Source organism: Suricata suricatta, chromosome 2 (assembly GCF_006229205.1).
Source record: "Suricata suricatta isolate VVHF042 chromosome 2, meerkat_22Aug2017_6uvM2_HiC, whole genome shotgun sequence".
Classification (NCBI taxonomy): domain Eukaryota; kingdom Metazoa; phylum Chordata; class Mammalia; order Carnivora; family Herpestidae; genus Suricata; species Suricata suricatta.
Window position 1 is genome coordinate 161,678,862 of NC_043701.1, and position 23,987 is coordinate 161,702,848.

Below are 23,987 nucleotides of genomic sequence, written 5' to 3' on the forward strand. Positions count from 1 at the left end.
GCCACCACTCCAGATCCTGGTGGCTACAGGCTTGGACTATTGTAATAGCCAACTGGTCCTGATAAGACCACAGACTGTCAGAGCAAGAAGGGACCCCAGAGAACCAAATTTTCCCCCTCATCTGATGCTGAAGTATAGAATGGGTTAATGACTGTCCCAGGTCACTCACTGGTCACTGGATGCTCTAGGCCCATCTCCTCTGGCCCAGCCCTAGTCAACGCACTCAGTCTCCAGGAAGACAGAATGTCTTTCTATTCCTTGCAACTGCCCGTCTCAGGGAATCTCTCAGACCTGACTGCCCTTGTCTCTCACTCGCCTTAAGTGGCTGGCTCCTGCCTCACTTTCTGCTTGAATGCCACCTCTGCAGGGAGGTTTCCCGGACCTCCTCATGGGGCTAGCCCACGCGTGTGGATGGCCCAGCACCTATAATCACTTGTTTCATTTCTGCCATCTCTACTGGACTGGCACCTGTTATAGGCCCCATTTTACAGGTGAAGAAACTGAGGTTTTGGTGTTTAAATGATTCCCAGACCACAGAGCAGGTGGGGGAGGAGCCAGCTTGCTAGCCAGAGCCTGTGCACCTCTGTATCATGCCCTGCCACCTCCCACAGCAGGGAGCCAGGCCCTGCCCATGCCATCTCCCGCCTCAGACCACGGCCTCTCCACGGACGGGGGCCTCACACCATGAAGATGACCAAAAATGCTGTTGCCAACAGAGGAAGCCCTAGTCTGGGAGGCCGAAGACCTGGGTTTGAGGATCAGCTCTCCATGGACTCGCTGTGGAAGGCAGCTAAGCAGTGGCCTGGTTACAGTGGAGGGGTGATAATTACAAGGTAGGGGGAACCAAGACACCTTGAACATGACTGAAGCAGGACTCCCGGGCTCTGTGGGGGGCTCATCCTGTGGCCTTGGGAGCGAGGGAAGGGGCCCTTGGGGGCCTTGAGCACCTGCATTACCGGGACTCTCTTCCTGGGGCTGAGGTTTCAGGGAAACACACACACCCCTGGACCCCCAGACCTTCCCTATCCCACCACCTCCTTTCTGCTCCTGCTGGAGCTTGAGAGCTGAAGCCCTGTGCCAGACCTGAAAACAGAGTAGTCTTCTCTCCCCAGACGTGGCCCACACAGGCCTTGGCTCAGAGTTGAGCAGTGTGGTCGGCCTCCTTCCTCTACCCACCCAGCAGGACAGCCGGGCCCTCAGCAATCCTTGTGCCCCAGAGCTGACGCCCCTTTCAAGTGGGTTGGGACCAGTGTCCTGTGGGCACTTTCCTGCCACCTGCCTAGTTTAAAGGGGGCCACGGCAGGGGGTGGACAGGGTCTTCTTGCAGAAAGTTCTCTGCGTTCCCGCCCCTAGTTCCCAGTGGGCCCACAGTCCCTATGCCCAGCTGGCCCTCTTGCAGGTCAGTCTAAAGAACCTATTTGTGCAGCTGTCATTGGCAGAGGGGCTGGAGGGACAGCGGGGGCCACGTCCCTGGCCAGAGGGGTGCTAGCAGGGCCTGCTGGCAAGGGTCTAACTGGGACTCAGCAATGCACAGGGCAGACAGGTGAGCTTTCCACCTGATCCCCAGGCCACCAGTACCCTGGGAAAGGCCAGCAACACGGACACCTCGGAGTTCCTGAGAGCCAGGAAGACGCTGGGGTGGCTGCCCCCACAACTGGCATCAACGCTGGTGAGAACTCCCAGAGCTAACCATTCCCATTCCTCCAGCCTTTTCTGAGTGGCCACTCTGCACCCAGGCCTGGGCTTGTAGAAGAAAGGGAAGAACAGGAAATCCCTGTGAAGGAGCAGTGTTGGGTCAGGCACTCTTGGGGCACTTGCACGCATTGGTGCCCTGGACCCCCGACTATCCTGCCACCCGGGTGCTGGTGGCCACTTTGACAGGTTTAAAGATGTGAAGTGACTCATTCAAGGCCAAAGCAGAGCTGGGTTTTCTGACGGTCTGTCTCTGGAATTCATTGAACTGTTCAAAATTTTGACCTGGTGGCAGTCTTGAGCCTTAAGTCCATCAGCCCATGAGTTCCTGGCATATAAGAGGTTTTCGGTGGGTACATGCTGAGAAAGGAAAGCATGGCAGGGACTCTCTCTCCAGTGCTCTTCCCTGTGCCTCCCAGGGAAGAGGAAGAGAAGAGGGTAAGCACCTACTGTGTGCTCCACACATGTCTCATTCCATTCTCAGCTCCTGGCCAGGTAGCTGTGACTTACAGAGAAGGCTCTGCCATCAACCTGAGGTCACCCTGCCATCAACCAGCAGGGGAACTGGGTTCTACTCAAGACATTAGGAGTCAGACACAAGCAAAGCAGTGGGTCTACCTCCTGAGCAAGCCTGATCTGGAATTCCACCAGGACCGAGGACAGGCGGAGGAGCCTCCCCAAATTCTCAGGAGCATCCGGCCCGCACCATCCCCACACTCTCTGTCTTCTTCCTGGGTCCCTGAGGCAGGGCTGGCTAAGTCCCTTCTGTCTTCCTGGACTTTGTTTTCCGCAGGGAAAGGCAGCCTCCACGGCCTCCATCCCTTCCAAAACAGAAATGGGAAGGGAGGCAAGGAGACTACAGACTACAGTGTGCCTTTTCTTGGGTCTGCGCGCCCGCCCTCCCCAGCCCCAAACCAGCTGCCACCTCTGCCGTCCTCCATTCCCAGAATCCTTGATCGGCGCCCTCTGCGTCAGCCCCTACTCCAGACCCAAACCCTGTGCTTTGCCCGGCTCAGGCCTGCTGTGGGACAGCCTCCCTTTCTCCCTGGTCTGCCCGGCTGTCCCACGGCAGCTAACAGCGATACAGGGTGGACTCCCAGGCCAGATGGAGGTTGATGCTCTGGGCAGGCTGGGGCAGGGACAGTTCTGACCTGATCTGGCCATGGGCCCATCCGCCTCTTACACCAGGTCCCTTGGAACATTGGGCCATTGTTCCAGGCCACAACAGAGGGTGGCTCTGTGGCCCTGGGGCTGAAGAACAAAAACCTGTTTAACAAGGCTCTGCTCCTCCCATGCAAGTTCAAGAATTTGACCAGGATCCTGGCTGGTTTCATGGGAAGAAATGAGCTAAGGGGATGGGCTTGGGCCTAGAGCTGAGAGGGGCAGTGGGGAGCAGGAGACCCTCAGCCGGCTTTGCAGGCCCGCCCCATGTCCTGGGTGCCGCTGCGTAGGAGGGGGGCCCTGCTGGCCACGTGCTGCGGGCTGGCAGCAGATGGACATGTGGGAGGCCCAGCAGCCCAGTCTGGCCTGTTTCCCCCACTGTGCACAGGGGTGCGGGTGGGGGGCACCCTGTGGCATGAGGGATGCTCACCCTATCCATGGGCTCGGGTGGAGAGCAGAGGGCCAACCACAGCTGGGCAGCACCAGGAGGTTGCGTCACTGTCCCGTGGCCGAGAGTGACAGCCCAGCTTCCTGTTGCTGTGCCCTCCCTACGTGGTGATGGTGACAGGAAGTTCCGGCTAACTGTGTGCCAGCCTGTCCAGTTGTTTTGTGTGCAAAGGCATCATCCTCCCAGCAACCCTTGGGGCTAGGCACCATTGTGATTCCCACTCGGCAGACAAGAAAACTGAGGCACAGAGAAGCAAGAGGCAGAGCTGGCCTCTGAATGCAGACCAGTCATTGCACAGGGGTCAAGAGCACTCTTGGCTCGGCCTCCCTGACACTGGGCGGGCAGTTCTGTTTATAGTTTTGTTAAATAGCCTCAACTTTGTTTGGGCTCAGTCAGCATTTACCAGGTGCTGGGCCACGGAGATGGGAGGCCCCCGGGGTGGGGGAGACCCATGAACAGACTCATGTGATATGGTTAGTGCCCCTCCCGTGGCAACCACGTGTGGGCTACAGGTAGGGCTTTCTGGAAAGTGTGAAGGCTGAGTAGGACTCAGTCCTGTGGCAGGGTCGGGGTGGGGCAGGAGAGGTTCCAGGTGGAGGGGTCCTGGTTCAGAGGCTGGTGACATCTGGCTGCAGTCTGGTGACGGGAACCTAAGAACTAAAGGCAGGGCTGGTGGGCCAGGTGGCTAGAGAGATGGAAAGGCAGCTCACAGGTCTCTGCAGGAGCCTCACCTCTCCCTGCTGGCTGGACCCTTTCCAGGGGTCTGCAGACGGGCCTCGCAGAGGTCCCTTTGAAAACCTTTCGGTTCACTGTTTCAACTGGATGAAAATTTAAACTTGTAAAAGGAGACTTTTGTTGGATCGTGGGGTTGACTGGGCCTTGAGTCCCGCCAAGCCAGCCTGGGCCTGCCTGAGCTCCCCTTTGCCCTCGCTGGCTTGGAATCAGAGCCACATGGGAATCAGAGCACAGGACCCACTCACTGCTTGGGGGTGTCCTGTACCTGGGGAGGCCAGGCCAGGTGACACCTGGCCCCCAGCCCAGTGGGGCATCAGTCCTCACACAGCAGAGCTGGGAAGAGTATGTGTGGCTCCAGGCCTGCTGGGCGCAGCCGGCACAGCCAGGAGTCACCTCAGGCACTGCAGGGGTGCCAGCCATAGCTTCCGGGAGGCCAGGCTCAACTGGTTGTCAGAGTTAAGGCTCAGGACCACCGGGAATTGGAATTCATCCTGCGCTGAATGCCCTAGAGCTCCAGGGGTGTGTCCTTCTCTGCCTCCTTTAGTATTTGGTGACTAAGGCCATCCCTACCCCAAGCCGGCCACACCACTGCCCCAGAATGCACAGAGAAGAGGCCATGAAACATCATCACTAGCTTCTCTTGCCCATTCCTGCCCAATGAGCCCTCATTACCTTGGGGCAACAGGCTGGGGGGAGATACGCTCCATCGGTGGCGGGGGGGGGGGGGGGGACAGCTGATAGAACAGTGCCTCCCTTTCCCAAGCAGGCACCCCTGTTTGAGGCCTGCCTTGCCTGCTTCTCAGCTGTGTAGCCTGGGGCATGCCACCTACAGCTGGGGCCTTTGTTTCCCCATCTGCTAAATAGGGATAATAGTACTGACTTCAGGGGTGGCCTGAGATTTAAATGACATAATATGTAGAGTACAGGGAAGTGACTAGGCTAACTAGTGTCTTCCTTTTCCTTCCTGCCCCACCATCAAGACACACACACACGGATATACATGTCTATGTGCACGTGTACACGCACACATAAATGTGTGTGTGCATGTTCCTATTCAACCACTGGCCTTCCAAGAACACATCATCCTTGAAAAGAAAATAACTGTCCAAGGAACCAAGGCTGGTCTCCACCTGCCCTGACCAGGTGGGACCAGGAGGGGGCGCTGCTGAGGTGCCAAACCTTAGGAGGCATGAGCTGAGTGATGGGTTAGGGCCATGGTTAAATGCGTCAGCCTGGAGCCAGCCTGCTTGGGTTTGGGTCCTGGCCCTGCCACTTGCCAGCTGGGTGATGCTAGGCAAGTTACTTCACCTCTCTGGGCCCTGATCTCTGTAAAACCATGGCGCGGTCTATCTCCCGTGGAAGACTATATAATGGAGGCTGGATGGTGGGTCTTGCCTTTGGCAGGTCTTTTCGGATCACCTGCTCTGGGTGCGGGGGATGTGGTGTAAAGAGGACAGGTATTAAGTTCCTAGACTCCCGGACCTGATGTCCCATGAGAGGGAGCGACGGTCACTGCAGGAAGGGAACAGGCCGTGGAGCAGAGGAGCGGCCTGATCTGATGCATCACTCCTTCCGTGAAGCTGAATATGGACCAGAGAGAGCAAGGACAGAGGCAGGGAGGCTGAGCAGGAGGCAGAATCTGGGGAACAGCAATAGGGTGGTTCCAGGTGACAGCAGGGAAGATGAGGAGAATAGGGCAGAGTCTGGAAGCATTCCGAAGGAAGTGCCCCCCTCACCCTCCACCCCCCACCGATGTGCTGTGTGGATGGAGGGGTGTAAATAATGCTGGGCTTTGGGGCTGACATGACAGCAGCACACATCAGTGTTCGTCGGGCGGGGGGCGGCGGGGAGACAGGAGCTGCCCTCCTGGGGTGACCGCATGAAGACGTGACACCACCTTGGCCACCCTGTGTCGCGCTCATGTAAAATGTCTAGAAGGAACGTCCTTTCTGTGCGGGGCTGGTGGTCTAGCAGTTGTGGGGAGGACCATGCTCTCACCCACAGAAGCCAGCGGGTGGCTGGATCAAAGCCCAGGGGCTCAGGCCTGCTTCACACCCCCCTTCAAGGCTGGGTTGTCACAGCCTTGCCTTCCCAGCGAGATGGAAAAGGGACACAGTCGCTCCCCTCCAGGCCTTGTGAAGGCTTGACGGGCCCCTGCGGCAGCACACTTGAAAGAGACAGGGGGTTATCTGCAAAATTCCAATTAAATCCATGGGCTTTGATAATTTGATAAGCCACTCTACACTCGCCCCTGAGTCAAAATACACTGTTACTTGATCCTGTGTTTATGTTTCAGGATGGAGGGGGAGGTGTGCTGCAGCCTGGGAAGGTGTAGGCAGCTCTGAGAGAGGGGGGTGCAGGCCCTTGGCTGATAAATCGTCAGCCCGTCAGGCCAGGGTCACCTACAGGTCTGAGCCCTCATGGCAAGCACAGCGTGGACGGGAACAGGAGTCTCTTGGCAGGTCCCGGAGGCTGAGCGGGGCCAGGGAGGAGAAGCCCTTCAGATCAGTCCACAGCTGACCCTACTCCCGAGCCTCAGGTCTGTCTCAGGCTGGAGGGCTTCCAGCCATCTCTTGCCAGACCAGCTGTGAACCCGCCCAGGCGACTGGTACCACACGGAGAAAGAGGCAGATAACCCCACTGCCACGGTGACTTGCAGGCAAATAAATGTTTCATGACCCCTCCCTGCAAAAGCCAGGCTGTGATCTGTAGGGTGGAGTATGCACGGAACCACCTTCCGCTCGGTTCTACCTCTGTCCATGGATAAAATTGTTGAGACTTCCTTCCGATGAGCCAAGAGCACTGAGCAGGTGATCTTCCTACTCTTGGGATCTCCCTAAGCCCTCTTCACCATTCCATGAGTTCTACGTCATGTTTTGGAGAGGCAAAAACAAATACAGAGAGGTTGAGCAAATGGCCAGAGATCATAGAACCCTGAGTAGCAGGCTCTGACCACGGAGCCTGGTTCTGCAAAGCCATGTCCACTGCCCACCAATGCACAACTGTCTCCCGAAGCCCAGTTTCCATCATTCCTTGAGGGCTTCCTGGAGATGGGCACTATTGCCATAAGCACCTAGGCAGAGAGGTGAAGCAGGACCGATTTATTTAGCTGACTGGCAGAGAATGGGTGTAGGGGCATGAATCAAAGGTGGGCTCAGTGATTTTGGGGCAATGTGCCTGCTACTTCACCCACCAGCAACGACCACTCTCCCCTCCTGTGGGCACTCTCCAGTGACAACCATCTGGGGAGGAGCAACACCGGAAGGAGAGACAACAGAAAGGAAGGAGGGACTCTGTGAGACCATCACGGCAGGGGAGCAGCAGGGCCAGCGGGCCCAGGGACACTGCTGGCATCTCAGGAGACTTCCTCTAGGACAGTGAGGAGGGCTGGGGCAGGAGTACAGAGGGGAGGACAGAGAGGAACACTGAGAGGCATCAGGAACATGGTCCCCGAACTCCAAACCAAGGAGGCAGGTAGGAGGAGTGGAAAGAGTATGGGCCTCTGTTTGAACCAGAAAAATCTGGGTTCAAGTTCAGGGTTGATCCTGCTATGAGTCTCTGTTTCCTTATCTGTAATGCGGGCATGAGAATATATGATCCCGGCTGCAAACCTCTCTTATGAGCCTGGCATATAGCAGGCGCGGAGAGAGCGATGCCTCTCCCTCTGGCAAGAACACACATTTCTATCTCATTTTGTTGCTTACAAAGCTCTTACCCAGCCCTCATGTCATCTGAATTTCAGAGATAATCCCTGGAGGGAGCAAGAGCAGGGATTCATCACTATTCCGTTTTTGCTGATGAGAAAAAATGAGGCTCAGGGAAGCCACGTGAGGGATCTGCCTTGCAGGTGTGGGGCTAGGAAGCGGCAGCGCCGGGGTGTGAACTCAAGGCTGTACATCCTATTCCCTGCGGCTTTCAACCAGTCTACCTTGTGAACAAGCCACTGAGGAGTTTCTGATGGATTGGAGCATTTGCTTGTTTCTTAAACCCACAGCAGCCATCAGGGAGGTGGCTTTTGTTGGGCCACGCAAGCCTCTGGGCTGGATGGGTTTTTCTCCCCGCAAAGGGCCCAGGCCATTTTAGGCTCTTGGTCTTTTGGTATGACTGAAAAGAGAAGGGCCCCTTGAGGCAAGACTGCCTCTGGAGACATGCAACTGACGCCCTTGTCTTCAGGCTCCCCCTCCCCATCACCAGATAGCGCCTGCCTCTTCCCATCTGTCGCGGATCATTCCTCCATACTTTTCTTTCCCTGCCCTCTGTAGTACCCACCCCTTATGCCTCTCTGCCACCCATCCTGGGACTTTAAGATTTTAGGGGAAGAGAGCTATTGAGTGGAGTGATCCATAAGCACCCCCTTCGGTCCTCTCCCCACCCTCTCCCCTGGCCAACATTTTCCCTGTCTGCCTAATTCTGCTCATCTGCCCCTGGGTGGAAACTGGATTTTTTTCTCTACTGAGAACTTACTCTGGTGAGAATCTGTTCCGAGCAAGAGAGGGTGGCCCTCACAACGGAGTCTGGTTATCTGTTTAAGAAGCCGGCATGACTGGCCTCTTGACCATAAGACCCAGAGCAACTTGAGTGCAGAGAGAAGAGAGAGAGACCTGCGTGGTTCCACATTTCTCTCCAAATAGGGAAATACCAGCCAGCACTGAGCCACTAGGAATCCAAGACTTGGGTTTAAGCTTCCTGCCTGCCACATCCCCAACCAGTTGTGTGACTTCGGGAAAATGACCTAACCTCTCAGGGCCTCAGTTTCTTCCTCTGTAAACATGGCTACTATTATCACAAACTAGCTCAAGAGTTATTCAGCGGGTGAGTGTTCAGCCTGGGTAGCACATACCCCCACCCAAAGGCCTACATTTCATTTGGGAGCTTGGTAGCATCAGTGATTAGGAGCAGTGACTGCTAACCCTGGGCATCTGAACAGAGGGTCCATTATATTTTCTTTTATCTCATCTGCTCCTTACAGTAACCTGTGGGCTAGAGTTTGCAGGAAAACCTGCTCCCCAAATGCAGAGATACCCCCACTTGCCAGCTCTGGGGTAAAGAGAAATGAGGAGCAAGCTTGGGCAACAGGAGTCTGGGGAACAATGGTCCACATTCCTTTGGCGCATCCCTCCCCAGCCCGGTTGGCCTTGCCAGCTCCCTCTTCCCTTGTGGGCCCACAACCTGAGCCTCTCTGGTCTGCCCTCAGCTTTAGCACACACCCCAAAGCACACAGTGGACAACTGAGCTACCACTTACTCTTTTGGGGGGTTGACATCCTCTGGTCGGGCCTCAAAGAACCGAAAGACTTCATCACACTGTGAAATGTGGGGAGGCAGCCGGACAAGTGCCTGTGGAAAGATAGGAAGAAAGGGCATTAGGCCTGATGAAAACCCAAAGCAGGGTCAACTCGGGCTGACAGTGGCGGCAGAGGCCCCAGGCCTGTGCCCTGGAAGACACCATCATATAGCCAGCCACCCACCCAGACGACTCATCAGCAAATTAACTAATCAGCTAACATGAAACAATTCTCCATCCATCCATCAACTAGCCAACTGGCCCATTAACCCACGAACCAACTAGTCAACTAATACAAATAACTCATCAGCCAACCCTAATTAATCCATCAATCATCCAGTCAACAGTTCCACCAACCAACCATTCAACTAGCTGGTTCACCAACTACACAGCCAGCCAACGAAGCAAATGACAATGACCATTGAGCCCTAGGTCTCAGGGCTCCCAAGAGCTGGCCATTTGGCATGAACCCTGAAAGGATTCCCTCCTGCCCACAGAGTCAGTCTAAGATCCTTGGCCTGTCACCCCAAAGTCTTATTCTACCAGCCTCGTCTCCCACCAGCCACGTTCCGGACACAGCAGATAGTCACAGTCCCTAAATACTGACAGCACAATTAATTATCTAATGACAAACAGATAACTATATCAAGGACAAGAGGGTGCTATGACAGAATCTGATGGGACCCAGGAAGATTAGCAGAGAGGGGGCTTTCAGGAAAGACTCTGAAGCTGAATTCCAAAGGACGGGTGAGAATTAACTGGTCAAGTGCAGGTGGTGAGACCAAGCATGGTGGTCCCAGGGTGACCTCCCTGAAAGGAAGAGGGAAGGGAGCCAGGGAGCTCAGGGGGGCCTGAGTGCACTAAACAAGAGAGTGGGAGCACCAGCCTCATCCAGCAGGGCTTTGTTTAGGATGCCTGGCAGAGTGGTATGAGCTGAAGGGGGTGGAAATGCTTCTTAGAAGGGTGGCCATGAGCTAGCATAGAGGGGTGTGCAGTATTTGGACAGGCAGAGAGAAGGTGGCTACCATATGGGGGATAAGTGTCCAGGGAGGGGCATGCACCACCTGTGAATTTGTCACCCCAACAGGGCTGAGAGTCTGTGGCTGGAAAGTGAGGAGTCACAGTCAGAGGCGGTCAGAGTTCCTGCTGATGCCAGCACATACTGCATACCTTGCAGCCTGGGGCTCCCCAGGGCTTCCCGCTGACCTGCCCCAGTCCACCATGGAGGCTGCGGGGGAGCATGACAACAGGTGAAGCCCTGCTCCTGGCCGTTCAAGTCAGTATACAGAGAAGACACTGGAATGATTCTTTAGTACAAACAGATAGGAGAGGTTGCTCCCAAGGCAGGGCTGAGGGACAGGGCCAAGGGAACTCTGGGATAGCACCAGGAGAGGGGAGAGGAAATCTTGGGATGGTGGTATTGCAAAGGACTCCAGGTCAGTGGTCAGCGGAACTCGAGCCTGTCACATGCCTGTGCCTCCCTGAGCCCTCTTCACCAAGCTGCTTCAGGTGCAATGACCTAATTTGACAGCTCCCTATACCCGGCAGGCTGGAGCCTCCGTGTACAGAATCACTGGGAACCTCAAGATGGTCCTCTTGAGGGAAGGTCTCAACCTTATGTTACTTAAGAGGGGCTGGGGGCTCACGGAGGCCATGTGACCTGCCCACGGGCCCTGTCAAAGGTAGGAAAGAACTTGCTAGAAGGTAAGCTCCATGCAGTCAGGAATCTGTCCTGTTGACTGCATGTCACCAGATCCTAGTAGAGTGCCTGGCACAGAGCAGGCAGGCAACGAGTATTTGCCCAAATGAACACATGAAGAAGGGTTTTGCTGTGCTAGTGGGACATGATAATGGGGAGGGGAGCACACTTGTGGTCTTTGGCTGCATCGAGAGAAGCGTAGTATTATGGAAGAGGGAAGCACTTATTCAGTTCTCCTCAGAGCTTGTCAGATAAGCACTCAAGTGTGGCATCGAGCAGGAGGCATCCCACCCTGATGGCCCTTTTTGATGTCATATCCGCACCTGGGCAAGATGAGACAAGACCTGACTATAACACTCTGTGACTCACAGTTGTTCTCTCTAGAGGCCATGGCTCTCTGAGGGTCTCTAACAGATCAGACATCCATGAGCAGCCAGGAAATAGAAAAGAAGGGAAATGAACATTTAATGGGCAACTACCATGTTTCAGGCACGGTCCTAAGTCCCCTGACTCCAATTATCCAACAGACAGTGAGGGCTTCTCAGTGTGTGCGTCTGCTGTCACAGGGATGAGTCAGACGCAGCCTCTGCCCTTGCAAGGGCATGTCTGATGAGGCGTCACCCCGTTTTGTTCGGGAGGTAGACGTCATTGCCTTTGCCTATGATGGGGACGCTGAGGCTATTCTGCTAAAGGGCAGAATGAAGCCTTGGGCTCAGAAGGTGGAATTGGTGCAAGCTGCCCCGAGTGTTCAGGTTTTCACTTAAAATGCATGGCATGTGCTCTTTTCTGCCCCTGGTGGGGTAGAGGAAAAAGGAAAAGAAAAACTGAGGAAAGTGAGAGAAAGAAAAAGAGAGACAGAGACATGGAGGGAGAGAGACAAAGAGACAGAGAAAAATGGAGAAACAAAAATACAGAGAGATAGAGAGGCAGAGACAGAGACAGAGACAGAGACAGACAGAGATGGGGGAAATCAGGCCTTGCTCCTGCAGGAGACCTTGAGGGCTGGGCTGGGCTGGGCAGCAGGGAAACCATTACCAGGGACCCAGGCTGTGTGCACGCCCGCTGCCAGGGTGACCTCCCTGAAAGGAAGAGGGAAGGGAGCCAGGGCAGGTTTCCAGCGGGCCCAGAGCGCCAGCACCCTCCCAGCTCAGCATGCTGCCACCCACCCCCGGCACAGCCCCTGGCCAGCCAGGACTCGCGCTGCCCCAGCAGTGAACACAGGGGCTCTTCATGCCACAGAGACCGGCATTCCGGGGGCAGAGGACGTGTGGGCCGTGAGGGCTTCAGACAAAGAGGCCTTTTGGTCGAACCACCGTGGCATCTTTATTTAACAGAGAGCCCTGAAGGGAGCCGCATTGAGGGCTCATCCTGATTTCAGGCTGACAAGAGGCTCCCCGCTCAGGGCAGCTCCCGTCAGCCCTGCCGCCAAGCCTAGATCTGCCAAAATCATTTGGCAGGAGAGCTAGCTGCTGAGCAGTCCAGTCCCCGAGGCCTGGGCTGGCAATGACTGCCAGAGCCGGGAACCCCCCAAATCCAGCCATTCTGAGAGGAGTAGGTAGGGGTCATCCATGGGTGTTTTCAAGGGCACCACACAGGCCTAAGATTCTGCCATTGGACATTCAGGATTTATGCTATGGGGTGGTTAAGTCAGGGCCTCAGGGCCAGCCAGATGTAGGTTTGAGTCCTCGCTCTACCATTCATGGGCTGTGTGGTGCTGAATGTGTTACTTGCCCTCTCTGAGCTCAGTATGGTGGGTGTGACACGGCACCCATTTGTTAGGAGGCTAGGGGAGAGCGTAACTAGGAGGAGCCTAGCACAGTGCCTGGCACTGAGTAAACACTCCACAAATTGTAGTTGTCCGTGCTGTTGTCTTTGTTGCCATTGTTCTCTAGATGAATGGAGTGAGGCATACTAGAAAGAATCCTGGAATTGGAGTCAGGAACCCTCAATTCTAGTTCCAAGTCCTGCCCTTATATACTTGCCCATGTCCTTGGGCAGCTCACCTCACCTCCCTGGCTGTCATTAATTCTAGGATGAAGCAGACTAGCTCTGGAATCTCCAACTATCTCATGGAAAACCTCTTTGATGAGATAAAGTGAGTTCTATGGTCACATGTGAAATGGTGCCTTGTAGATGGGCTGACTTTGCTCTTGTAAGATCACCACGTTCATTAGTATAGCAAAGGCTCTGAGAAGTCCTGCAGGGACGAAGCCTCTAGAGCCTTGTTCAGATCAGCATTTATTAATCATGACATGCTGGGGGACTCATGTAATCATCACATTGACTCTAAGAAATGGGTATGACTATGATTCCTGTTTTAAGAAGCAACTAAAGCACAGAGAGGTTAAGCGATTTCTCAAGTTTGCACAGTCAGTAAGTAGCAGAATGTTCAATTAGGCCATCTAAGTCCAGAGCCTGTGCTCCATCTGATCTGCTGGTCTGTACTGTCCCCAGCATTACCCACAGGTCTCTGAGGGTGGAGCAGGTCCTCCAACAATTCCTACCGACAGCCCATCATACAAGCTGGGACAAATCCAGCCTACAGACGTTCTCAAGTTTCCTGCAGCTCTAATAGTCCATGGCTCTGGCATAGCAAATAACACCATTATTAGTGAATTCAGTGTCTGACCTATCATTCTATCTGAGTGAGTCCTTTTTTTAAAAAAAAATTATTGTTCATTTTTTTAAAAAAAACGTTTTTTAATGTTTATTTTTGAGAGAGAGAAAGACGGAGAGTGTGCATGCAAGTTGGGGAGGGGCAGAGAAACAGAGGGAGACAGAATGTGAATCCAAGCTGTCAGCACAGAGCCCAGCACAGGGCTTGAACTCATGAACTGTGAGATCATGATCTGAGCCCACGTTGGACACTTAACTGACTGAGCCACCCAGGCACCCCGTGACTGAGCCTTTCTAATAGGGCTGTGGTTCGGGTTAGGTGAGAAGAGCTGGAGTGAGCATGAGCTCCTAGCCCTCAGCACCCAGGGAGAGGGCAGTGCCCTGTGGGGCTGCCTAGACTATGCAGGCTCCCATCCAATGTCGGTTGAGCTGAAATCAGTCCCTTTCTGACCTTGCCATCCTGTGGTCCAGAGGATCCGTGGACTGACTGAGAGCAGATATGGAGAAACAAAGCAAGGGAAGGAGCCAAGGGCAGTGGGTGCCTAGGGATGGGGAATACTAGTGAAGACGTGCTGAAGAACCAGCTAGTTTGCCACCAGCCAGTACTTCCAGTGCCTCCCTTCCCCAATCCTAAACTCCAGATCTCAGCCTCCCCAACCATTTTCTGGGAGCCAGTGACCTGGGCCACCATTTGGCACCGTGTCATTATTCTAGAAGACACGGCTTCAGGTAAGGGAGACGGTGGCTGCATTGTGTGCCTCTCAGACCTCCACCCAGGCACCGTGGGCACAAGCCTGGTTTTTCAAGTGCAGTGGCATGGGAGGGAGCCCAGGCAGACTGCTCAGACCAGCTTTGAAATGGCCCCCTTCCACAAAGCCTGCCGCTCTGGGTAACGTCTGTCCAAGGACAAAAAACAAACTTCTGCATTTGGCTAAACAACTATGGATGCCCCGCTCTTTCCCATGGATCAAACATTTTCCTCCTTTTAGGAGCATCATTGGGACTCCTTAAAAAATTTTTTTTTAATTTTAGAGAGACAGTGCAAGCAGGGGGAAAGGGGCAGAGGAAGAGAGAGAGAGATCATCTTAAGCAGGCTCCATGCTCAGTGTGGATCCCGACACAGGGCTCAATCTCACAACTGTGAGATGGTGACCTGAGCCAAAATCAAGAGTCAGACGCTTAACTGACTGAGCCACCCAGGGGCCCCAGGTGCATCCCTTTGATTTCTAATCAAGGGAAATCTTCTGGGTAAAAGCCCAGGGACTTAGGGTGGGGTGGGGGGCGTGACACAGGGGGCTGGTGTCCTGCCCATCTGGCTGCCCGCCAGCTCTTTGCCCCCATGCCCACCCCTGGGCTGCCTCTAGCTTGCCTGGACTGTGCCTCTTGGATCCCTATCTAGGAAGCTGGAAGCTCACGGAACTTCTGTGAATTGGTATTTCAAACACAGGAGTTCTCTTTCTGAAGGGCATAGTTGCAAATCCTTCTGAAATGGAAACGGGGTCTAATTCATAGCATTTAAACCATTTCACAAGGGATCCCAGTACATCAGGGCTTCGGGGACCTGTCACCCTCCTCAGAGGTTTCTTCTGCTCATGTGTGATCCTTGCATCTTGTCATCAGACACTGGCTGGACACCTACATGAAGCCAGGCTTCCTGCTCGTTACTGAAGACACAGAGATAACAGATGTGGCCCTCCAGTTGCTCCTGGGCCAGAAAAGGTGGGAACACAGAAATCACCCTGTGGCAGAGGACAGTGTGCTGCCTGGCGGCAGGCAGTTCTCAGCGGAGTGGGACAACAAGCATGGTCAGCTTTCCCTGGGGAGTCAGGAGTTAGGAGGGGCATCATGGGAGCTGAGTGCATCTGCAGGAAAAGGACGAGCAAGGCCCAGGGGTGCAGCCTCAGGGACTCTGGCTAATTGGGAAGGGCCGCACTCCTGGTGGACTGGACTGCAGAGCCTGGAGGAGAGGCAGGTGCTGAGGCTGAGCAGCACTTAGAACAAGCCCACAGAGGGCCCAGCCCAGCACCCAGAGGTTCTTGTGGGCAAGGGGGCTCCTCTGAGGGTGTTTAAGGAGAAAAGAACATTATCAGCTTTATGCCAGGCTGGAAATCCTTTGCCTGGGTCTGTCTGGGCCAGTGGAGATGGAGATATTCTACCAGTTGGGTTGCCCCAGAGTACCAGCCCACTTGGGAGGCATGAACAGATCAGTCTTCTCTCTCTGCCTCTGTGTCCATCAGCAACACTCCTGACCCAGGCCAGCCCTTAGAATGGGAGCCATATGAACACAGTCTCCCTGTATCTAGGACTGAGTATAACAGGGAGTCTTGGTGCTTCTTAAAGAAGTATGTTTCGGTTGGGACATGAACCTTTCTCTTTATTAAGGAGGGGCCAGGCATGGTGGGAGGGAGATGCCTGGGACTGAGAACCACCTCCTAGAAATAACCTCAGTTTTCAAATCTGGGAAGTGGGAATAAAAATGAACAAGTCTGGTAGATGTGGAGGATCATGTGGGGAGATCTTTACTCCTTCAGGGGGAGATCCTGCCGTGTCCCCCTCCCCCAGTCTGCCTATAACCAGCCCTTCATCCCTCCCACAAAGAAAGCCGCTGATCCTGAAAACTAGTCTCTCTCAGACAGCAGAATAATAGAAGCAATCTCAACTTTTTGGGCACCAAAAAAATAAAATTCTAGCTGCACCCACCAGAAAATGGAGACTTGTATAAACGTAATCACTGTGGCAAAGGTTAAGTTGAGCTTTCTCAAACACTCCCTTTCACTGCCCCCCACCAGCCCCCTGCCCTGGGATATTTATTTTATCCCCCAAACAAACACTGCAAACATATATTTCACACACAGGAATGGGGTAAATGGAATCACTTATAAAACTGTTAGTCCGAGCCCCGAAAGTATAGCTCTCACTTGTTAGCAAGATGAAAGTCTTTGACGTTTTGAGGCCACAGAACCATTAAATATTAACCGCATAACCATGTTGCCCATTAAATTAATTTATGGAGTTAAAGAAAGGCCTTTGGAACCCCCCTTGATAGACACCCAGCCCTCAAGTGCCACATAAAACAATCACCCGGCTGATGCTCAGTAAATTTTCCGTGACGCTCATCCAATCTGCCCCATACATGTTTAAAATTAACATGAGATTGGGGTTGTGAAACCACCACTGGGCAGAGGGACTGGCTGGCCGGCGAGGGCTGGGAGCCTGAAGTCTGGGGAGGTCTACTGCGTGGTCAGACTTTCCACGTCTGAGTCCTGGCAGAGGAGCTGGCTCTGTGCACAGAGCCAGCTTCACAATTTTGGGTGCATTTGGATGCCCAGCAAATCCCAGCTTGGGAGCCTGCATTGGCTATTCATCCAGGAAAGATGCTGCCTAGCCAAGCAGACCTGCAAATGGAAACTGGATATACAAATCCCAGAGGCTCTCAGCAGTGTGTCCAAGGACGGACATGAACGAGGTTAGGACTGGCCATGCAGTAGATGGCACATGGCACTGACCATGGAATTCACGGTCGGGGCCAGTGATAGTGAGTGAAACTTGGATCCTGAGTGGCCACAGACTCGACAATCGGGAGGCAGGGCTGTGAAGCCCAATGCTGGGTGGCAGTGGCCATGGACCATTGCTGGCTTATCCCTAATGACGATTCCAAGGTCATTCCAAGGTCTCAGACCATCATACCAAGGGCCCAGCTTTCTAGTTCCACAGAATTAAAGGTCACTTCTGCACTGCCCTCCCCACTCCGTGCCCCCACCCACACCATTATTCTCAGTAAATTACAGCCTGTCAGATGGCTGGCTGCTTGGTGAACCCATGACACTGCTCCTTGTTACCAGGCTCTGAGCTGTTCTTATCTTTGCTAATCAGGTTAGGAGGCCCCTCCTCTTGCAGACTCCACTTAAATGGCTCCCCCGCCCACCAACTGGGCACCACTGGGGCCCCAGAGCCCCCCTGAATCTCATCCTGATTCAGGAGTCCCGTTCAAAGCCTGATCCCGGGAGATAAGATGTTATCGGTTTCCTCCTCCGGATGGCCCAGGACACGGCATTTCCACAGAGCCCGACTGCAGATGCCTCGGGCTCCACCAGCTCCAGGAGGCTGAGGCTGATGTGAGCCATAAATTCCCAGCTGGGAGAGGCCTCCCCCGCCTTCACCCCCTCCTCCATTCACTTTGCCCATTTATTTAGCTTCTTGGGAGAGGAATAAAGAGAAATGAAAGCTCGGGCGGCAGCCATCAATTGAACTGGAAATGGCAAATACTCTTTAAAGAGAAAAATGAATATTGATCTGGAGAAGAGGAGCTTCTCCTGTCAGGGCATGCGTCAGGGGGAATTCTCTCCAGGCTAAGGCAGACAATGTGATCAAGATAATCGGCGCAGTCACCAAACTGAAACTTGGGTTGATGGAGACAATATGAGAGTGTTCGTCTTCCTACAGGCTTGGGAGCACCAGTTAATACCTTTAGCAACTTGATTCTTATCTCAACATTTTTATTGTCAAACATAGTGTTTCTGAATCATAAAACAGTGCATCAAGGGATCCTGCAGCAACAATTCTGGGTAGGGATAGAGCATTTCAGAAGTTACAAACGCTATGATGCACATTCTCTTGTGCAGCCCCTTTCATGAACCCTGCAAGAGAGTTGTCTTTACCTTGTTTTCCAGATGAGGCAACTGGGACTCAGAGACGTCAAGTAACTTGCCCAGAGTCACAGAGCTAGTGAGGGGCGGTGGGATTTGATCCCAGCTCTACCCGCTCTCATGCCAGCATTGCAACTATCCCATAGTTGCTTCTCCTCAAGGGCCTTGAGTCAGTCTCCACAGTAGGTTTCATTTAACTAAGAAATCCCATTGCCATTAAAGCCAGTGGTAATATTAAATTGTTTACGCCTTGAAATAATAATAACCAAAAGCCGGCGTCTTCTGAATGCCGCCTCTCCACCAGACACTGTGCTGGTGCCCGGCCTGGGTCAGTTCCTTTCATCCTCACGACTACCTTCTGTGGAGCTACTGTACTCCTCTCCATTACACAGATGTGAAAAATTGAGGCTCTGGGAAGTTAAGTAATTTGCCCAAGTTCATGAGGCTAGTGAGGGTTTTGAACCCAGGCAGGCTAGCTGTCCAGAAGCCATGTGCCAAGGTCCTTTTCACTGCTGGGGTCCTAGGCTCTAATCAAAGTGGAAAGACAAATGGACTCTGTTTCATGACATCGCTGTCTCTTTCCCATCTGTTCTTTGGCATTGGCTGTTTTTTGTTGTTGGTGCTGTTGTTTATGTATTTTGAGAGAGAGAGAGACAGTATGAGTGGAGGAGGGGTAGAGAGAGAGAGAGAGAGGGAGAGAGAGACAAAATCCCAAGCAGGCTCTGAGTTGCCAGTACAGTACAATGCGGGGTTCGAACTCACGAAACTGTGAGATCATGACCTGAGCTGAAACCAAGAGTCAGTCGCTGAACCAAATGAGCCACCCAAGCACCCCTGGAATTGGCTGTTTTGATGCACCAGTGCACACACACCTGTGTGTGTCTGTGTGTGTGTGAGCATTTGCAGCGATAAAAACATGTGCACAAACATCTGTAACCATCAAGACTTCTGTGAATAAACAAATACGCATTTCAGATATTTCAGATGCTATTGAACTTAGAATTGGTTCCAACAACGTCTCAAAAGAATTCCAAGAAACAGTTCTCTTGTGTCCTGTGAAAAGTTCCATACAGAATCCCTTCAGCAGGAGACCCCTGAATGGAGCTCCCAAGCGGGTGGAAGTGATTTAAAATAGTGTTTTGTAAACACGGACATGTCCCAAAAGAAGTCTCAGCTGTGATCCCAAGGCCCATGTGCCCCAGGGGGCAGCCCAGTCACAGTGACCCCTCCCCAAGGGACAGCCACACCCACCCCTCTGGCCAGGAAGTGCCAGGCATCAGGATGCATCTGCTAAACCACAGCAAAGGGTTTTTACAGATGGACAGACTCTCTGGCAGATGGAAGGGCCCCTCCCCCACCGGCAGATGCACCCTTACCCGGCAGTACTCATCGATGGGCTTCAGCCTCTTCACAGCTACATCCCGGATGTGGCTTCTCCGGAAGAGGATTTTCCCTAGAAGAGAGACAGACTTGTTAGCCAGCTATTCGGGGGAAGGCTGCCATGGGACCTGGGCCTCCTACACTCTCATTCCCCTCTCCCTCAGCTTCTCAGCATTTTAGCTTGCTACCAAGTGCCACCACCCCTGCCCATTGTCAAGAAACAGAGAGAAGCAGTCACCTCTCCCAGTGGGCAGGAGGCGCCCGAGCCTGAGGGCCCAGGATCTCTGGGGCCCAGAAGCAGCCCCAGAGGCTGCCATCTTGGCCAAATCACCTTGTCTGGGTCTAAAGGCAGGATCAATGCCCTGATGTGGGCGCGGCTCCTGAGTGACCTCAGAAATAAATACAAAGGACGGCCCAACGCACACGCCCGTGTTTGGTTTTCAGGCCCATCCCTCCTTGAGAAATCGGCATTCCTTCCTGCCAACCAGGCAGGAATTCCTATTCTTAGTTTAGGTGGGTGGCTATTTCCAGGGCGGGCACAGGCCAATGCCAAGGGAGCACAGCCGCCACAGCCTGACTTTTCTCCAGCCTCTCTGTACATACAGCCTCCAGCAGGGCAGGCCACCGGGCAGATGGGCTGGTACGGCCCTCTGCAGGTGCGGGCAAGGCTTACAGAAAAAACCAGCCCCTCTAACCTTCCCAGCGGGTGCTTCTGAGCTAGCTGAATTCAATTTTAACAACCAGATCAATGCATAGTCCTTTTCGGCTGGTTCAATTCAGAGTTTGATCTCCTTGGTCTGACTTCCAAGTCCTGACACAGGTGACATTTATATGTCCCATGGCCATCAATGTTGAGTCAGTGCCCCCTTTTTATCTTCTATTGATAGAGAACCAAGAGAGCATGAGCTCAAGAAAGTCAGAAAGAGAGGGACAGAGAGAATTCCAAGCAGGCTCCACACTGTCAGCACGGAGCCTGATGCAGGGCTCAAACTCAAACTGTGAAATCATGACCTGAGCTGAAACCAAGAGTCTGATGCTTAACTGACTGAGCCACATAGGCACCTCCAATGTCCCCTTTTAAGAAGGCCTTCCTTGATTGGCTGAGCTGGGAGTAATCTTATTCTTTCCAGAACCTCCACATACTTTGTCCATTCCTCAGGCACTCATCTCATTCTGCTGTGTTACAGATACGTGTGAGCCCCCTTCCATCAGGGGCCTGATATCCTAGGACCCACACAGCCTAGCCCATAGCTATAACAGGCATCTGCTGTTCAAGTCTGCCCAGTTTCCCTCCGGAGGGCCTCCCTCCTCCATTCCCAGTCCTTGTAGTGTTCTAACCACACTCCCTGGCAACAAGAGTAGGCATGTGACCCAGACCAGCCAATCACAGTCACAGTGTGGCCCCATCTGAGCCAATGAGGGCCAGCTCTGAGACTTCTGCTGGAGGCTTTTTCTCCCACAGTTGCTAAGTTGGTGGGATGAAAGTCTGGAGCTTCTAGTGGCCATCTTTATTACTGAGTGAGAAGGAAGCCTACCAAGAGAAAGGAACTGTGCCTGAAACAAACTCAGTGCTCAGTAAATGCTTCCCGAATGGTTGAAAAGCAGAGCAAAGAGATGATGAACAGCAGATTCCTTTGACATCATTTGAGCAGCTGAATATGGCTGTTCTGAAGCCAAGGTCTACCTGGTACTTTTCACATGCATGAAACAAAATTATTTTTATTTAAACTAATTGGATATGGATTTTTACACCTGCATTAGAGGAGTTCTAATTAAGATAACTACCACTGCACGTAAACAGATCTGCAGACTGCATGTCAGTCCACTTGAGTTTCTTCTATCAAGGCCTAGGCAGGTACTATGCATTACCTTGGTTTAGGTTGTTTCCCCAGAGGCAGACCCAGAGATGAGGCATCTAAGTGGTTTATTTGGGAGCAGATCCCAGAAGATACCAGGAAGGGGGTGGAAAGGAAGACAGGGAAGGGAAGTACTACCAAGCCAGTTCATCCCTATGGGTAGCCAGAGCTCAGGTCTGTTGGGGATAATATGGACTACACCTCAGAGGTATCCCAACCAAGAGTGAGGGGTATTTATTGCCAACTTCCTGCTTGTGAACATCTGAGGGTGCCAGAACATCTCTAGGACTTCCAGCCGAGTACGCTCCCACGGCTGGAACCAAGCTCCCAGCAGCCTCTGGGGATAGAGGTGAAAGGCAGGGGACCCGGGAAGCCCATAGCCTGAGTTCCTGGTCACCTCAGGTACTTGTCACCAGCCTGCTCCAGTTAGACAGTGGAGCATCTAACTCATCTTGTCATGTGTGATCTGCTTCCCATTTGGGCCTCTCCTCTCCCCACATCCGGTGTGACCACCTCCTTCCTCCCCTTGGTACCATACTTTCCACTCAGCACAAGGCTTTGCATACAGCAGGTGCCCCATAGGTACTTGCTGGCCCATTCACTTCCCTCTCCTGGACTGTCCCTCAAGCTCTCTTTCCTCCTCTCCTCTCTGAAGCCAGGCAGATGGGCCATCGCCCTGTCAGAGGGACGATGCTGTGCAGACTAGACAATGTCATCAAGATAAATCAGCTTTGCCACATGTGCCTTTTGAAAGGAAATTAAACATGATTTATCAAGACATTGAAGACGGCTTCTTTTCCTTGGGGGAAGATGTCACAGATTTGGTATTCTTGGCCTCTTTGCCTCCTACCCTTTTTTGGTTGCCTATTGCTTTATTGCCCACATGCCATGGGAGCATATGCATACAGGCATGGGGGTGGCATGTGAAAATAAATATGTCGCATGAGGAGACCTGCTCTCAACTGACAAAACGACAGGATGCCCTGGGTTGGCACTTCTGAGCCTTCAACCTGAGCCTTATCCCTCAAGAGCTGGAGATCACCCAGTCCCAGTGACGCCAGCGGTCAAGTGGTATCTCACAGGAACCTGGAGGACTTGTCTATGCAGCACAGCAAACCAGAGACCATAGTAGGGACCTGCATCCAAAGACCTGGCCCTGCCCTGTGCTCCTTTTGAAAGGAAATGAAACATGACTTATCCATTCTCCAAAAATAGCACTCCTGCCCTTTCTCATCCTGGCAAGGGACAGAAAGGAAAGGAAAAAGATGGTAGACAAAATCCCTCCCTCTCCAAACGCCCCACTCTCAAGGCTGGCCAAACCCTGAGTCTGGTATCTCTGAGATATGGGTATACATACATAGATCACATAAGATCACATACATAGATCACCTGATCCAGTTGCAGATGGACCCAGCAAAAACCAAATAGTTAAGGAATGTTAAGACTTCCATACGGTGCAGAAGACTGGGAGAAGGAAGGGTTGGGGGTGGGTTAGGTGGGGAGATAGGTGGGAGGGCCCCCACTCACACTGGTACGGGACCCCCACCCTGCCCCTCGTGCCCACCCCCTGCAAATGAGGCCCCTAACCTCTGCACCCCTCCACAAAGCTCGTGGATCTGCTGCTCAGGTGCAGAGTCAGAAGAGTTTCTGCACAAGCCGTTTTCCCAGCTGACTTTTTGGAATCCCAACAGGGCTTCTCTCCTTCCCGCTGAAATCCCGACAGGAGCAACGTTTTCTTTCCTTGGGGCTTTGGCACAGGCAGCAGAGGATAGGAGGGGGAAGGAGGGAGGGAAGATCTGGAAGGGATTCTATGGTCTTGACTTCTCTGTTAGGAATCCAAACCGCACTCGGAAAGCCAAACCGGTGACTGTATTAAAAGGGAGAGAGAAAAAAGGAGGAGGAGGAAAATCCCCATTAAGGAAGCCGAGACCACAGGGCATTGAAGGCCTCTTGTAAATGTAATTCAGCCGTTTATAGCTCCTGCCAGAGTCTTCAAAGCCATGCAGATGCTGCCCCAGAAATACGATAAGCATCAGAAGGAAGATTACACACGGGGCATGAAACAGACCTCAGGACATAAGTCACTCCTGAAAGTGGAGAAGAAAGCTGTCGAGCCTGACAGGGTCCAAGCACATAAGTGTAGGTCCCTCTTGCTGCTGCTCTGGGCTTGGCTGAGAAGGTGGGACCAGCAGAAGGAGCAGGGGCCGTAGCAGGAGTCCTGGGTTCAAGTTCTGCCTGGGCCACACGCTGGCTGCGTGACCTTGAAGCAGGTTCCTCCTCCACTGGGGCCTCTGCATTCTCATCTGGAGACCAAAGGGCTGGGGCTCCAAGGCTGCTCCCTCTAGAAGTCCTAAGATTTATACAGCAGGCATGGCAGAATTGAAAGGGGCAGAGGAGGGACGAGACAAGCGGTAATAGCAGCCAAGTGCTGACTATGTGCTGGGCACATGCTTAGGGCTTTTCATTGGGTT

At 53.2% G+C, this 23,987-nt stretch overlaps 1 protein-coding gene across 2 annotated transcripts in view; it reads right to left on the reverse strand.

Annotated features, from left to right (window-relative positions):
* Positions 1 to 23,987, reverse strand: part of SH3PXD2A (SH3 and PX domains 2A) — a 231,348-nt gene that overhangs the window by 94,484 nt on the left and 112,877 nt on the right. For both annotated transcript variants that reach the window (XM_029932517.1, XM_029932518.1), the window contains exons 4-5: positions 19,657 to 19,733; positions 9,281 to 9,372 (exon numbers count right to left, since the gene is read on the reverse strand). In XM_029932517.1, the coding sequence (XP_029788377.1) occupies positions 9,281 to 9,372; positions 19,657 to 19,733 (169 nt within the window). The remainder of the gene's footprint in view (positions 1 to 9,280; positions 9,373 to 19,656; positions 19,734 to 23,987) is intronic.